General features: G+C 40.0%; 1 protein-coding gene across 1 annotated transcript; it reads left to right on the top strand.

Annotated features, from left to right (window-relative positions):
• On the top strand, positions 1-18,070 carry abcb4 (ATP-binding cassette, sub-family B (MDR/TAP), member 4). The gene is made up of 28 exons (XM_044359697.1): positions 1-128; positions 271-344; positions 484-571; positions 1,847-2,018; positions 2,119-2,167; positions 2,692-2,883; positions 3,254-3,425; positions 3,530-3,654; positions 4,583-4,754; positions 4,851-4,964; positions 6,830-6,940; positions 7,032-7,157; positions 7,357-7,560; positions 7,651-7,821; positions 9,179-9,340; positions 9,458-9,652; positions 9,828-9,974; positions 10,140-10,244; positions 10,457-10,534; positions 12,234-12,317; positions 12,460-12,663; positions 12,808-12,908; positions 13,055-13,195; positions 14,319-14,475; positions 14,573-14,770; positions 15,176-15,382; positions 15,955-16,101; positions 16,944-18,070. The coding sequence occupies exons 2-28, from the start codon at positions 280-282 to the stop codon at positions 17,148-17,150; spliced, it is 3,894 nt and encodes a 1,297-aa protein (XP_044215632.1). The 5' UTR covers positions 1-128; positions 271-279; the 3' UTR covers positions 17,151-18,070.
• The last annotated feature ends 52 nt before the right edge of the window (positions 18,071-18,122 follow it).

The raw sequence follows: 18,122 nt of genomic DNA, 5'->3' as shown, positions 1-18,122 counted from the left end.
AGGAGGGAGGGAGGACCGGGACAGCCCAGGGTCCAGGCGTGTGTGTGTGTGATCACCACCTCTGTCAACGATAGACCGGAGGACTGAGACGGGTCTGGAGGGACAACAGCAGAGAAACCTCTACTCAGGTTTTATTTATTTTTATTCCGTCAGATTGTTGCGCGACGTCGCTATAAATTATCATTTTTTCTATCCGCAGCTGTGATTCTCTGGCTGCTGTATCATGATTTGATTAGGTTTATATTTCATTTCTTCTTCTTACTCTGACAGGACCCAGCCATGGAGGGAAAGGAAGAGATGGAAATGTTGGCAAATGCCAAACCCCATAAAAATGGGGGTTTACGGTAAATTCTGACTTTCTCTAATCAAGTTCAGTAGATTTGAGAGATTATTTCAAAACTTCTCTCATTTTCTTGACTTTATATTAAACGTCATGTTCTTCTTCTTTTTTTTTCTTTTTTTTAAAATATCTAACTCCTTCAGTGAGGTCAAAGATGAGGATGACAAAAAGACTGGAGAGAAGAAGAAAGAAAAAGGGGCAAAGTTACCCATGGTTGGCCCCCTTGCTCTGGTAAGTTCATTCATCACACTGTGAACTGTCTCTCTCAGTTTATGTAATTATTGTGCTTTTGAAGCAGTTAAAGGACACGTTCACAATTTTTCAAGTCTCTCAGGTGCCTACATAAAGAGGTTTTCCTCGCTGTAATCATTCCTCCTGTTCATACTGGCTGTTAAAAGATCACCTTCAAATGTGCTTTCAATGAAAGTGATGAGGGCCAAAATTCACAGTGTGTCCACATAGTCATTTTGTGCAAAAATATATTTAAAAGTTTATCTGAAGCTTAACTGTGTCTTCAGCAGTCTTAGTCAGTCATATCATGTGGATATCCGACACATTTACAGTCTTTTTAGCATCAAATTCTCTCTTCGTGTTTCCCTGTTGAGCTGCAGTGGAAGTCTAGTAACAAAAAGAGGAACTTTGGCACTAAAAAGACTTAAACATTGAAAGATATTGACTTGATTTGACTTATTTGGAAGTTTGAAGCTTCATATTAGCTTTAAATAAACTTTTAAATACATTTATGCACAATATAACTGTGTGGACACACTGGATTTTGGCCCCCATCACTTACATTGTAAGTACATTATGAAGAGGTCTTCTAACGGCCAGTATGACCAGGAGGAATGATTACGGCAAGAAAAACCTGTTTTAATGGTCATTTGGGCACCTGACTGTTGTTTTAAGACAGACATGGAAAACTGTGAACCCGTCCTTTAATGTTTATTGTTTCAATTTGTTCAGTCTAATTCTTTGTAATTCTGTGTTTGCATTGCTACAAAATGCAATACAAATGTTATCCTGCTCAGATAACCATAGCCATAGTGTGTCTGGAGACTTTGTTTGTTTGTGTGTGTGTGTGTGTGTGTGTGTGTGTGTGTGTGTGTGTAACAAGAATGGAAAACAGGAAAAGTGGTATTGATTTTTTAAGTGTTTTTGAAATTAGACAGAGATAGAGGTTAATTGAGACTGATATTGATGGTGATGTAAGACTGTGAGTGGTGTGATCTGACATGTATAGCTGCCAGGTGTGAGTGTGTCTAAGGTTTGTGTGTAAAGTGAGAGGGGAAGCACAGAGGGGAGGATGGGAGTGCAGCACATCCTCCTGTTGTTTGAGTGTACTCCGGTAGTCCCCCTGCTGTGAGAATATAATAGCTGCTTCGTACAGTTTGAAGTTTTTCCCCGTCCTGGAGAAATTTATATAACCAGCAAGTTATCAAGAGCATCCACAAGATATACTAGATACTGATTTCTGCTTTCTATCTTCTCTCTCTTATCTGAGTGCAGTTCAGGTTTGCGGATGGCAAGGACATTGTGTTGATCTTTATGGGGACGGTGATGTCCGTGGCCCACGGGGCGGTGCTTCCTCTCATGTGTATAGTGTTTGGTGACATGACAGACAGCTTTATAAAGGACTCCATGACATCTCACATCAACATCACCAACATCACCAACCCCAGTGAGTTTTCAGTTACAGGCACGAGCACACATACCTGACATAAATAATTAAGAACAATATAACACCTTGTGACAATGTTTTGTTACTTTACATTCTTCAGATTTCACCTTCACATATCCAAACAGCACCTTACAAGAGGACATGCAAAGGTAAGACTTAATATTATTAGTGTAAGAAGAGAAAGCTATTGTTGCGTTCAGGAACTAAGAAACACAACTTTAATATAATGTAATTTTCTTCAAGCATAACCAATTAGTTTTAGTTTTAGTTTTCAAAAGTTTTATAAAGAGCAACTTGCAGGTTGCATTTTTTTTATTGGATTTACAGTTAATGAACATTATCCTAGGAAAGGTTAATGTATGATTTTATTAGTTTAACGAGACATAAAAGCAGAAATTAAGACTGAAAAGTTATAGCATTTTGAGCAGCTTTTTTTCAACAACGTGTCATGTTACGTCACTTCCGGTTTGGACTTTTTTAGATGCAAAAGTAAAATTCTCTCACAAAAACGATTCCAGAAGTCACTGTAGTGGACATATATATAGGTACATATTAATGAAAATCTAGTTCCTACATCACTTTCCTACACATTGATTCACTTGAGTCTCCAACCTGCAAGTTGCTCTTTAAAGCCATAAGTGTCACAGTACTTCTCTTCTCTTCTCCATTCCAGCTTTGCCATCTATTACTCCATCATGGGGTTCGTCGTATTGGTGGCAGCCTATATGCAGGTTTCCTTCTGGGCTCTGGCAGCTGGGCGGCAGGTCAGACGCATCCGCAAGCTGTTCTTCCACCGGATCATGCAGCAGGACATCGGCTGGTTCGATGTCAATGAGACAGGAGAGCTGAACACACGTCTCACAGAGTGGGTAACATATAAATCAGACACTCAGTTCAGTGTAATACTGACGTATAGATGATGCTATGTAATGATTCTACCACTAGTATCAACCCTTATTTTTTCATAAACTGCTGATTATTTTCTTGATTTATCGATTAATAATTTATTGGTCTATAAAATGCTAACAAATAATGAAAAATGCCTATCAAAAATTCCAAGCTGACATATTTAAATGGCTTTTTTTGTTTGAACAAAAGTCAGAAACTGAAAGATGTTTATTATCATAGAAAAATGAGAAAAACAGCACATTTTTGGCCTTTTTTTTGCTTTAAGATTTCTTAAAGTATTAATCTCCAACATAATTCATGTATGTGTTTTATATTTGCACGAGCAGTGACGTCTATAAGATCCAAGAGGGTATTGGAGACAAGGTGGGGATGCTGATCCAGGCCTTCTCCACCTTCATCACATCCTTCATCATTGGCTTTGTCAAAGGCTGGAAACTCACTCTTGTCATCCTGGCCGTCAGTCCCGCGCTGGGCATTTCAGCCGCGATTTTCGGCAAAGTAAGCTTCTCTTTTTAAGTTCTGCCTTTATCTTGCTATCTATATGTTTTGATGTTTATCACCTGCAGGGAGTCTTAATAACATTATTCTCCTTTTCTCAATAGGTGCTGACCAACTTCACTGCCAAAGAGCAGACTGCTTACGCCAAAGCTGGTGCTGTAGCAGAAGAGGTGCTCTCTGCCATCAGGACAGTGTTCGCCTTCAGTGGTCAGGACAGAGAGATTAAAAGGTGTGTACAGTATGTTATATAGTATGTGTTTCCTTCTGTGCTATCACATATTTTTGTATTAAACTTGATTGGGTAGTTCGCTGCTGATAGTCAAAATACTGTCGAGTGGATATAATTGCATAGATTCCCTCAGTTGTTTGGAAAATATTCCAGTACAATAATCAATGTTTGAGTTATAGTCATTAATAGATCTGTGGTTAAAATGTGTATGTATATTTTACTATACTTATGCATAGTACATAATCAATGTTATTATTAGTATTATGATTATTTTATTAATTAGATAATAAGATAACTTTTTAAAGTACATTTCATGCAAGAAGAATGAATACAATGTGCTTCACAAAAGGTAAACAAACATACAACACATAAAAAGTTGGCAGATTAAAAACAATGTAACAGTAAATATATGTGAATAAATACTGTTGGTGAGATAAAATATGGTTAATGTTTCTAAGCAAGCAAATTTGAAAAACTGTTTCAGTTTTATGTTTTCTATTAATGTGAGAAACAGGTTTTGGGTTGATATGGAGCTACCAGAGTCTGAACACACACAGCTAAAACTATTCTTTGCTGAACTCTTCATCACCTACCTGATAACTGATTATCACTATTGGAAGGTGATACAATAAAATTATCTCTAAATTAGGACATTGTGCCAAACATTTGTGCAGGGTAAATGGATATCGTGCTATAAAATGATCAAAGTCTTAGGGAACAGTCCCTGGAAATGCTGTAACTGGATAAAACCCATTAGATAATTTCATTAGTGTCCTCTAAAATACATTTATTTATGCCAAAGGGCCCTGTTGTCAGTGCAATCTAATTCCAGTTAAGATCTATTTACCCATTTAGCCTCTGGATTCTTTGCTTTCCATTGAACCAGTGCTCATTCTCACATCTGTTGTGTGTTTGTGCTGCACCACAGATATCATAAGAACTTAGAGGATGCGAAGAACATGGGAATAAAGAAGGCGATTTCTGCTAACATCGCCATGGGCTTCACCTTCCTCATGATCTACCTGTCCTATGCTCTTGCCTTCTGGTACGGCAGTATACTCATCATGAGTAAGGAGTACACCATTGGAACTGTACTCACCGTGAGTAGAGACATTATGGCTGAAATTCTTAACATTAGGGAGATCCTTAAATAGAAGTTTGATGCAGCTAACAGTGATGTATGTGTGTGTCTTAAGGTGTTCTTCGTTGTGCTTATTGGAGCGTTCACAATGGGACAGACCTCTCCCAACATCCAGTCCTTTGCCAGCGCCCGAGGAGCTGCACATAAAGTGTATAGCATCATTGATAATGTAAGGAATGCAACACTTTCTCCCCAGAGCACACATGTCAAAAGAAAACACTGCAGATTTTCTTTGCTGCCGGACAGTTGTCAGTTTCAATCACTGAACACGCACTGCTGTACTCTGGCACTCCGGGAAGCCGCTTTGATGCAGTCGACAACCTGGAGTCAGTAATGAGATGTTGGAATTTGCTCTAATTGGAGCACCTGCTGTTTGAATGAAGAAATTGCAGGTCATCTGGTTGATATGGCACAGCTGTGGTTCTCCCTTTCCTGAACGTTTTGTGAATTTAAGAATTTTACCAAAAACTTATTAAACTCTACAGCTGTTAGATTATGCGTACTGCACCACAAACTGCACACACTCCTGTCACATATACAGAGACTTCAGTGGAATTTAAGATGGTCCATATATCCTCAAAAACATGCAACATAACTGGTTTGTCCTAGTAAACCACATAAGGTTGATTCAAAGTGTTGTCTCTGGCTATTCTGGTACGGGGGGGCCTGTGTTTGGTTTATAAGACGCCTGTTAGCCTTCACTATGACACACATTCAAATGAGTTGATTGAGCACAGATACAGGATACTCCATTCTAAAAACTACGGGCTGAATAGCACATTTATTTGCATATGAAAACAAATTAGCATACACACGACCTCAAGCAAAACTGAAAAAGTGTGAAATCTCCTGTCAGGAGTTGTGCCTTACTCCAGGCTTTAAATGAAAACAGACTGTTCATTCACAGTCATGACTCTGTAACTTTGGAGCTCTCTTCCAATGGACTTAAGATCTGTTGACACCTTAAAAAGCAGCTAAAGACCCACTAGTTCAGATTAGCTTTTACAGTTACTTTTACTATTTATTTGTATTTCTATTTTGTTTCAGATTTTTATATTGAATCTCTATTTTATGTCTTTTTTTGCACATAAAAAAACAAAAAAACTATGATTTGATTTGTATACAATGACCCTCACATATTTTAAAAACACACCAACATGTACTTAGCATTACCTGAATTCAAAGTGAACAAACACTTGTGCAGTGGGGCTACGAAGCTAAAGCTTTTATAAAGACCTAAAAACTCAAGACAAGACAAACACAATTACAATAAACAAGAATAAGGAAGAGTGGAAAGGCTACAACAAAATAAATAAATACATATAAATATACAAACAAATAAATATTTTTTCATTCCAGTTGTCAAACAGTCAACACTGAACTAGATAATATTTTTTGGTCTTTTGCCTTTATTTGAGAGTCAGAGTTGACAGAGAGGAAACAGACAGGCAGAGAGAGAAGGTGTATGACATGCAACAAAGGTCCCCCAGCTGGGAATCAAACTGGGGACGTTGCAGTCGGTATGCATCTTAACCATTAGGTCCTTTCTTTGTCTGTTACTTTGAAGTTCTTTGTGACGTCTGAGCTAGAAAGGTGCCGTACAAGTAAACTTTACTCTCTAGTCTTAAATACTAAAGGGTGAGGCCTCACAGAGGGACATAAAACACGTCTTGATCCTCCAACAACACACTGCTACCTTTGTCAGCAGCAAAGCAAGAGCTAGAATAAAGAGAGTGAAAGTGTGTTTGTGTGTGTGTGTGTGTGTGTGTATGTGTGTGTGTGTGTGTTTGTGTGTGTGTGTGTGTGAATGCACATAGAGAGAAGCAGTGGAAACAAAGACCTGTACAAATAAATATTAGCCTTGTCACTGTAAATACACTCACCCTAACCTGCAGGGCTAACAGTCTTCCTCCCATTGTCTGTTTGAGGTTATGATAAGAATCAGGGTTTTTATCCCACTGTAGCCAAACGACAAACCAAAATTGAGCTAAGTTTTTAGAGGTCAGTGAAATATTGTTAACTTTGTCTCAACAGCAACCGTGCATCGACAGCTATTCAGATGCCGGCTTCAAGCCTGACTCAATCAAGGGAAACATTGAGTTCAGGAATATCCACTTCAACTATCCCTCGAGGCCAGACGTCAAAGTATGTTCCCCACTGACACCGTTTACTGTACTCTGTCAATCTTGTTTTACTTTGAACAGTAACTCATAACTGACATTGTTATCATTTGTAGATTTTAAATAACATGTCTCTGAGTGTGAAGAGTGGACAGACCATTGCCTTAGTGGGCAGCAGCGGCTGTGGTAAAAGCACCACGATCCAGCTGCTGCAGAGGTTCTACGATCCTCAGGAAGGATCAGTAAGTCACTTCTAGTCTCTTGAGTTTGTCAGTATATTTGCTCCTCTATAGTTGTTTGGTATAATGGTTTTGTCAATTGGTGAGATGCTTTACAGTAAATGGACACAATAGACACTCTCACAACTATTCCTTTAACAACAAGAAAAGAGATGTTGTTTTAAATATGCATGGCTGTGTCTGTTTGGCTCCCTCTTCGTAGGTATCAATTGACACTCATGACATCCGTTCTCTTAACGTCCGCTACCTGAGAGAGATGATCGGAGTGGTTAGTCAAGAGCCCATCCTCTTTGCCACCACCATTGCCGAGAACATCAAATACGGCCGACCTGATGTGACGCAGCAGGAGATTGAGCAAGCTGCCAAGGAGGCCAACGCTTACGACTTCATCATGAACCTTCCTGATGTATGACTGCATTCATGACTCCCTGTTCTCTTTGCTTATAAAGAACTCTGTCCACCACTTGCTAATAACAAGACTCTTTTCATTGAGCAGAAGTTTGAGACACTGGTCGGAGACCGAGGAACTCAGATGAGCGGTGGACAGAAGCAGAGGATTGCGATTGCTCGAGCTCTGGTCCGCAACCCCAAAATCCTCCTGTTGGATGAAGCAACATCTGCTCTTGATGCTGAGAGCGAGACCATTGTGCAAGCTGCACTCGACAAGGTACAAACACACAGACACGCTCTGCTTCATTCAGAACACAGCTTTGGGGGCTAAACTTTTCACTTTGACACTTATTCAGAAATTGTGCTGCCACTTAAAGGAAATGCAATCTTTAGATAAATTAGATTAGTTTCGTTTACTACTCTTTGTAGGGATGGCAGTGTTGGTCTGTCTGTCGGTCGCCCACCATTTTACTCCAGACTGAAATATCTCAGCAACTATTGGACGGATTGTCATGAAACTGGGAGCAGATATTCATGGTACCCAGAAGATGTATCCTAATAACTTTGGTGATCCTCTATCTTTCCTATAGTGCCACCAGCAGGTTGACATTTTTATTTTTTAGAAAAATGTTTCAACCATGAAAGCATTAATAAAAAACTGGATACAGTACTATGTTCCAAGATGGTGTCCCTTTCATTCCTATGAAAGTTGTTCACTGGGCACAAACGCCTCATGCCAGGTTTTTGGACCCATATAGCTTGTGTGCTAAAGTCCTTCTCCAGCAGATCCAGTTGAGAGCATCTGTGTCAAAAACATCCTCTTGGCCGAGCTGACTGACGCCCTGTTGGCTCCCTGCATACATGAATGGGATACAATAATGTAATCATGTGCCTCCTTCAAATTTTCCAAATTCTACTGGACCTAATGGACCAAATTCTGATTATACAAAAGATTATTTTGTTGTGTTTGTGGTGCAAAAATTTACTGTTTTGCAGCCAGTCCCTTTCTAATGATAATATATGGAAAAAATCATTTTTGGGTCAGTTTGCATCACGTGGTGCTGCAATACCAAGTGTGACCACTATGGCAAAATTGCCCCAGTGGACAGAGCTGTTCCATGAGGCTTGAGCTCAACAAATATTGGCTGGATACCCATGAAATTTGGAACAAACATCCATGCTGCCCTGAGGATAAATCCTAATACCTTTGGTTATCCCCGGACTTTTCCACTAGCAACACCAGCAAATCAAAATTTGACTTCGTCCTGTACACTGGTTCATGTCTAAATATTAGCAAAACTAATCACATTCCCATCAGCTTCAATTGTACTTTTTGTTTCATACTAATTAGCAAACATTAGCATGCTAACACACTAAACGTTAGCAGGCTAACACACTAACTTACAATAAGATGGTGAGCATTGTAAGCATTATACCTGCTAAACATCACCATGTTAGCATTCTGACATTAGCATTTAGCTATGCCTAAGTACAGCCTCTTAAAGCTGCTAGCGTACTGTTGCATACTTGACATTAACATTGCAAACATTGTATGTACATACATACACATTTATCTCCCTCTTGTAAATGTAGGCATAGACACAAAAACTCATAACACATATCTTTGTGTGCAGGTCCGACTGGGTCGTACCACCATAGTTGTGGCCCACCGCCTCTCAACTATCAGAAATGCTGACGTCATTGCTGGCTTCCACAAAGGTGATGTTATAGAGCTGGGGACTCACAGCCAACTGATGGAAAAACAAGGCGTCTACTATACACTGGTCACCATGCAGGTAACATACCCATAAACACTTCCACACACCATTTGGTTAGACTAACAGAAAACTTTCAGAATGGTCTTTGATATTGTTTGGGTCTGTGGTTTTCCATCTTGTCTCTCTATACTACAGACCTTTCAACAAGTCGAGGATGGGGAAGAGTCTGAATACGAGCAGGCTGAGGATGAAAAGAGCCCATCAGTCAAGTCCTTCTCTCAGTCGTCTCTTTACAGGAGGAAGTCCACAAGAGGCTCCTCCTTTGCTGGCTCAGAGGGAGAAAGAGAGGAGAAAGAAAAGTTGAGGGATGTAACGGACAGGGCAGAGGAGGTGAGCTGTGGTGTGACATCTTTTGGGGGTTTATGCAGTTGGCGTCAACATTTGTATCTGAAGTAGCCTCTTGACCAGTTGATCAGTTCAGAAGGAATTGTTTCACAAAGAAAAAAGGGAGAGAGGTAAAGCGAGAAAGTAGATGTGACTCAGCTCTTTCTCCTTCTTTCTGCAGGATGAAAATGTTCCCCCAGTGTCTTTCCTCAAAGTGATGCGTCTCAACCTCTCTGAGTGGCCGTATATGGCGTTGGGGACCTTTTGTGCCATCATCAATGGAATGATGCAGCCTCTGTTTGCGGTCATCTTCTCCAAAATCATCGCTGTAGGTTTCTTCTAGTGTCGAAGTACCACAAAGAGTCCTAAAAATGGCCATGAGAACTTATTTTGTTGTGAATGAATTTGAACTATGACCATTGCAAGAGAGTTTTCGTCAAATGTATGAGAGTGAATATAAAGAGCTAATTAGCTTTTTCTTCCATCCTCTCAGGTGTTTGCAGAGCCAAATCAAGAGATTGTCCGGCAAAAGTCTGAATTCTTTTCCCTCATGTTTGCTGCAATTGGAGGTGTAACTTTTGTCACCATGTTTCTACAGGTATGCATACACATGCATGTTGGTATTACTATATTTGTAAAGACATTGCGTTGATTTACATTAATTTCGCCGGTGAGTACATTGTCTTTAAACAAATGTTTTGTCATTTTGGGAAATATTTCTTGCTGAGTATTATATGAGAAGATTGATACCCCTCTCGTTTGTGGGTTTGATGTCAATCTTCTCATAACTCTGTCTGTAACTTTTTACAGGGTTTCTGTTTTGGTAAATCTGGAGAGCTTCTGACCCTGAAACTGAGACTCGGGGCCTTTAAGTCCATGATGAGACAGGTAAGTGCAACTAACTGAAATGAGAGATCAAGACAGGGCTCTAAATGGGAAACGGTTCTAAATCTTCTATCAATTCTTGAAGAAAACCAGGGTTTGACATTAGCAGAGTGGACAATATAGTTTTGTTGTAGCTGATGGTTGCGTGTCCAGTCTTGCCTCTCTTCTCTTATCTCTCCTCTGCCCTCTCCTCTGTGTTTGCCTGAAGGCCGGGCTGAGCCCCTCTACCAAACACAAATACACACAGAGCAGGAAGAAAAGCAGAAGCCAAAGTGAAGAGAGTCAAACTGTGTGTGTGTGTGTGTGTGTGTGTGTGTGTGTGTGTGTGTGTGTGTGTGTGTGTGGAGACGTTTACACAAGCTGACAACCTTGTCTGTTGCTGTAAGGGCAACAAAACCTTTGCAAAGGCAATATGAGTAATTTATCAAAACACTTGCTGAACGGAGACTGTTACTTCCGCAGTCCCACAGTCTCCCAAACACATGCTCATTGGGCTAAAGTGAAGTGTTATGAATAAGCTAAAGTGAAAGCTAACTATCTAATATTTGAACCCATTAAACCTCAGATTTCACATTTTGTTGAATACTAGTGACCAAGCTGCCCCTCCAAGCTAAACGGTTTTGATACAACAGAAGTCAGAACACTGTCGCACTCAAATCAAATTGCATTTTGTCTGCTGCAGCATACATATCTGCTCTGTAAAAAACATGTCCTATGTTCTCCTTTGAGGAAAGAAATCAGAAACTAAAAGGAAAAATTTTTAAAATATTTTTAGTTTCATGATGGCACCATAATTTTCACTGCCACAAGGAATGACCAAATTAATCTGACTTGGACTTGCAGTTGTTCCCTTCTGGCAGTTTGATCAGTAACTATCTGGAGTTTCCGTTGGTTATTTAACAAGTACTTAAAGCCAAGAAATAGTTCAGCACATAACCCCACCGTAAAATGCCAAATTGTTGTTTTTTCACTTTGGTTTTGTACAAATTAAGCAAACAAGATATACTGTGTTAATTAGTGATTTTGAGAGGTGCTGGTGGACAGATTTTACCTTTTGACAGAGCCTGGCTAACTGTTTCCCCCAATTTCTTCTTCGTGTGAAGTTAAAAGATAGGTTCACAATTTTTCTGTCTGTCTTAAAACCATAGTCAGGTGACCATATGAACACTGAAATAGGTTATTCTTGCCATAATCATTCCTCCTGTTTATACAGACCATTAGAAGATTCCTTCATAATGCACTTACAGTGTAAGTGATTGGGGCCAAAACCCACAAGCCTCCTTCTGTGCTTTTTAGTGCCAAAGTCTTTCTTTTTGTTATTTTACTTCATCACAGCTCAACAGAGAAACACTGTCCGAGGAAACAAAAGAGGGAATTTGATGCTGAAAGTAAAACTGTAAATGTGGCAGATATCCACTCAATATGAGTAACTCAAACTGCTGAAGCGTCATATAAGCTTCAGATAAACTTTGCAATGCATTTTTGCACAAAATGACTGTGTGGACAAACTGGATTTTGTCCCCCATCACTTACACTGAAAGCACATTTAAAGGTGATCTTTTAATAGCCAGTATGAACAGGAGTGATGATTATAGTGTTTAGTGTTTATATGGACACCTGACTGTGTTTTTAAGACAGACTTGAGTGGATCTTCTCATCTAACTCTTGAAAGAAACAAACAAAAACGTTTCCTTTCTTGTAGGACCTTGGCTGGTTTGATAACCCCAAAAATAGCGTCGGAGCACTCACTACAAGACTGGCTACAGACGCTGCACAAGTACAAGGGGTAAGTCTCAACAGCAGTCACACACATCACATCACATCACACGCACATACACATCACACAAAGCAATTTGCCATAACAAAAGCTCTAAACAAATGGGAGATCTTTTTGTCTGCCATCTTCACATCTTTCACCTCTGCTACAGGCTACAGGAGTACGCATGGCCACACTGGCCCAGAATATAGCCAACCTGGGCACCAGTATTATCATCTCTTTTGTGTATGGATGGGAACTGACCCTGCTCATCCTGTCTGTGGTGCCCATCATGGCGGTGGCCGGATCTGTGCAAATGCAGTTGCTTGCCGGACACGCTGCCGAAGACAAGAAGGAGCTGGAGAAGGCTGGAAAGGTAAGGACTTACTTACATGTACTTTGCCTTTAGCATGTTCATTTTTATGATTCTATAAGTCTGAGCAGCTTTTGTTGATACATTGAACCATGTGATGTATAGTAGATGTATAGATGGTACAGTTTGTATGGTGTGTTTCCGCAGATTGCTACAGAGGCCATCGAGAATATCCGCACTGTTGCCTCTCTCACCAGAGAACCCAAGTTTGAGTCTTTGTATCAGGAAAACCTCCATGTGCCATACAAGTATGTGAAGTTACATTATTTAAACTACAGATCCCTCATCTCCATGTGATATATGAACAAAATTGATTGCATATGTTATTTAATTTAATTTGGGGAATGCTCTTTCTGATGCCATCTTTTCTCTCTCTCTCTCTCTCTCTCTACAGGAACTCTCAGAAAAAGGCCCATGTGTATGGTTTTACCTTCTCCTTCTCCCAGGCCATGATCTACTTTGCCTATGCGGGCTGTTTCCGCTTTGGAGCTTGGCTCATTAAGGAAGGAAGGATGGATGCTGAGGGGGTATACCTGTGAGTAAAGTGACAGCATAACTTCATCTTTTCTCTTCATACAGGAGATCAAGTGTGGAGATAGAGAAGGTGTCCAAATGTTTGTGTGTACTCAAAGACTATAGCAGAAAACATCAGAAAGAATTCCCGCTGGGAGGAGAGGCTTTTTACAGTCTATGGCCTGTAATCATTACCCAAGCCTGAGGCATGTGAAAGGCCACCAAGACCCAGAGCACATGGCCACTCAAGAAACCTGCACCTGTAGTGACCCAGCAGACACACACACACACACACACACGTGCTTTAGGATGCTTACGTATTTCATAGTGTTGTTGTTGGGAGGAGCCACTGCCTTCATTTATATTCTACCTGTTATACAAAGAAGAAGTCCAAAGTTCATCCCACCTTGAGCTTCTGAAGGACCATAAAAATATAAAACACTGAAATATTAACTCCTTTCCACCTGTGTGTGTGTGTGTGTGTGTGTGTGTGTGTGTGTGTGTGTGGACCACAGATAACAAGTATGTCAGGGTGAATCATAGGAAATGCAATTAAAGTGATTCACAAGACATATAGACATGTTTAGACATGTTTATGTAATGGTGCAATTTAAAAAAAAAATTGAATGTATGTATTTCACTCACTAACTTTGACACTAGTTTAGGGAAAATTAAAGGGAGGTATTGAGAATATAATGTCACTATTTTATCTATGCATTTCCACTTAATTAGAAATATTTGTACAAAATTAATAAACAGAAGAAATACATCTATGAGACAGATTTGACACATGACATTATGATGATGTGCTGTGCACCTTTAACATGAGAGCTGAACAGAACACACTTGTTCATTTATTGCATTTAAAGGTGTAAACACATCAACTCATCATTTCACTTCACACTGAACTGACTTATATAAGTGTTTAAGTCAGGGATGATAGCTTAATGGTGGTCTGTTGACACACATGAACATCCACAGATACCTGCTGTACACACACAAATGTTAAGATGTCATAGGTTCATGTAACCTCAGCCTTATGTAACCCCCGTGTAACACTTAATTGACTCTTAAATGTGAAACTAATGTGCACGAGGCAAAGAAAAGAGAGCCCATTTAATTTTTCATGTGACTTCTTCTTTCAGAGTGATTTCAGCTGTTCTGTTCGGTGCCATGGCCGTCGGCGAGGCCAACTCCTTCACTCCCAACTACGCTAAGGCCAAAATGTCAGCTTCCCACCTCATGATGCTGATGAACAGAGAGCCCGCCATTGATAATCTCTCAGAGGAGGGACAGTCACCGGTACATAACACAAGAATGCACACAATACTTAAAATACAGCTTCTTACATGCATGATAACAACAAATTATTTTTCTGTCTCCTCTCTTAAAACTCCAGGACAAATTTGATGGTAACGTGCGTTTTGAGGGTGTTAAATTTAACTACCCTTCACGCCCTGAAGTACCCATCCTCCGAGGGCTCAACCTGAAGGTGAGCAAGGGAGAGACTCTGGCCTTGGTGGGGAGCAGCGGCTGCGGAAAAAGCACAACCATCCAGCTTCTGGAGAGGTTCTACGACCCCATGCATGGGAAAGTGGTGAGAAGTCAAACACACACCCACGCTCAATATCACTGGCTTCATTACACTTGTGCCTCTTCACCTACTGTTATTTAGCTAATGGTTAGCTGGCCTGTGTGTTTATAGCTGCTTTACAGCACTGTACTGATGAGACAGAGACCTTGAGACATTATGAGGATTATGTAACGTGTGTGTTTCCATCTAGATTACTGCTCATTTTATCTTGATGGGATTGCTGTTGTTGCTGACATAAAATAAATAATATTTATTGCTATCTTCTGGTCTCACATGTTATCACAACTATTTCAAAGCCCCTCTTCTGCAAGTCTTCTGTTATAACAAGACATTCATTTTTATCTAAATCCCCACCGACTGGGCATCATCTCCAACTAATATAATTTCTGCTACCATTTTCTCCTTCAGGAGCTGGACGGCATAAGTGCAAAACAGCTGAACATCCACTGGCTGAGATCCCAGATAGGCATTGTATCGCAGGAGCCCGTGCTGTTTGACTGCACCTTAGCTGAAAACATCGCCTACGGAGACAATAGCCGCACTGTAACTCTGGAGGAGATACAGGCGGCTGCTAAAGCGGCCAACATTCACAGCTTCATAGAAAACCTGCCACAGGTATATCGTGATGTTTCAGTCATGCTCAGTTCATTCAGTTGTTTTTTATGTCTCCATTTCTTTTTTTTTAATATCAAGCCATTATTATCTTTACAGCATCTCAAGGCTCTCTTAGTCACACAAATAAATTGCTCCAAGTGGGATGTGGTGTCTGTCAGAGTGCCAGTGATTATATAACTTCAGTTTCTGACTCTCCAGAGTTAATGAGAGAATCATTCACTAAAATTACAAAAAACATTTGTCCCCACATGCCTCTATTGGTTTCTAGTCATGCAGATAATCTTGGCTTTATCTGGCCAGGTTTATAGAAATCTGTCTTCGAGATTTCTGCCTCCACCTCTGTACAATGAGGGTGAATATCATTTTGTTTGTGAGGCTCACAGCATTGAAAAATCTCTCTTTTCAGGAGCAGGGTCCCACTTATTATGGATAATCCACAAAACATGCTGCCAACTGTTACTTCAGTAAAAAAAAATGTTGACTGTGTGTGGATTACAGTTTGCTTCTGTCATTATTTTGGTAACATAACAATATTTTGTGCCCCCTCTTTCTCTCTCTGTTTGTATGAGCAGGGGTATGACACTCAGGCAGGTGATAAGGGGACCCAGTTGTCAGGTGGTCAGAAGCAGCGTATAGCCATAGCCCGAGCCATCCTCCGCAACCCCAAACTGTTGCTGCTGGATGAGGCCACCTCTGCACTCGACACTGAGAGTGAGAAGGTGAGTGTGTGTCTCTTTTTTAGAAGGTTAGATTGCTAACATTTACCAATTAGCAGCACTAAACACAAAGTGCAGCTGAAGCTCATGAGAATGCCATTAGTGTGGCAGGTATGTTGATCATACGCAAAAGTATTAAACAAAGTAAAATTTTGATCTCATGGTTGTGCTAAAGAAAAAAATAAGTGATCACCAAAGTTATTCAAATTACTCCTGAAGGGATCATGAATATCTGTAAAATTGTCCATGTTGTAGATGTTGAGATATTTCACTAAGTGACAACTTTGACTTGCTGGTGGCGCTGGAGAAAAAGTCAGTGGAGTCAGGGTGCTAAATATGTTACCTTCAAGGCAGTCTGGCCATCACTGAAGTAAATCTTTAAAACTTCATGGTCAAATTAATCTAAAGGGTCTAACAACAATTTAAACACACCAACCACACAAGAGGGATGGTTGTTGTGGGTGGGTGGATTAAGCTTCCAGTCATCAACCCGTTTTTCAACTAAAAGGACCATTGAGGATTTTTATGTATTTATTTAATCCTTTATTTAAACAGGTAGTCTCATTGAGATCTGGATCTCTTTTTAAAGAGAGACATGTGCACAAGAATAAACATATACAGTTTATTCACAGACACAAATTCTCATTTGTAATAATTATTAAGACACCATTTAAGTATTTTACAAGTGAACATAGTTTTAAACTAAGTTAACATGTTACTTTCTATGCTATAAAAATCTCACAAAGAAAAATGAATCAGGTTCCTCTTTTGAATGGCGGTTGACTGTGAAAAGCACCAGATTTGACTAGTTTTCATGTTCTCCCCCACCCCTCCACTCTCTCTAGGTGGTGCAGGAGGCGCTGGATCAAGCCAGCCGGGGCAGGACGTGTATCGTTGTGGCTCACCGTCTGTCCACCATCCAAAACGCAGACCGCATCGCTGTCTTCCAGGCAGGAGTTGTGGTAGAACAGGGGACACATCAACAGCTGCTGGCTAAGAAAGGCATCTACTCCATGCTGGTCAACACACAGATGGGTCACGAGAGGAATTGAGAGGACACGGGGAGCAATACTACACTGATTGTTTTTTCAACTTTATGTTTCCAAACGGCTGGACTAAACCCTTTTTATCATCAACTCCCTGCCTCATATTCAAAGTTGTACATAATCAGACTGAGCAGCTTCAGAGGAGCAGTTGGTTATTTATTGAATGTACCGACTATGACTTCAGAGATTTGACTCAGTGATTTTTTAGCCGCGTCAGTTATATCTGTGAGTTACAAATGTTTTCACAGAAGGCAGTTTGACATGTGACAGGAGGAAAAGCACAGGAGTAAATAATAATCAATAATAGCTCAATTCAATGTTGCTGCTTTGGCTTCAGGGTTGATTGTTGATGTGAAGAGTAACACCTGTGCTTTTTCCTACTACAAGTCAAAATATCCACTGTGAAAAATGCATATTGTACCCTCTCACATTTTTTTTTCTTCTTTTATTATTCATTCAAGTGTGCACCTCATAAAGTTTTATGGCCAGTCCTTTGTTCTCTTAAGGTGGAGCCGCTTGATGGAAACAAACCTTAGCTGTCGTTGATTTCTGGTGCCACCTTCTGTTAAGTGCCAGATACTTATGACAAATGGACATTAATTAAAATTAAAAATACACTGGATTACCTCTGGACACTGGGATCATCACGAATATGTTTTGTTCTACAATAGTTTGGATTTAGGTAAAGTGTTTATTGATTGTGATGATACAGTTTAACTTTTTTTCTACAGTCTGAGTTAATAATCAAGCAGAAGTGCCTGAACAGTTTCACCCAGGAAAATATTGTGTACACAAGGCTGAGCAGCACTTTGGCTGCAGTCACTAAGAATCCTATTTTGTTTCTACAAAGAAATGAACAGAATTACTAACCTATTTGCAGTATATGCTTATATGTAACTATTAAAGTTTTATATTCAATTATTGAACCATCGCCTCGTTTCAAAATCATTTCACTCATTTAACTGAACAAAGCTAAAA

The sequence above is a fragment of the Thunnus albacares genome, chromosome 8 (assembly GCF_914725855.1).
Source record: "Thunnus albacares chromosome 8, fThuAlb1.1, whole genome shotgun sequence".
Lineage (NCBI taxonomy): Eukaryota > Metazoa > Chordata > Actinopteri > Scombriformes > Scombridae > Thunnus > Thunnus albacares.
This window is presented reverse-complemented; position numbering and strand designations above follow the sequence as displayed.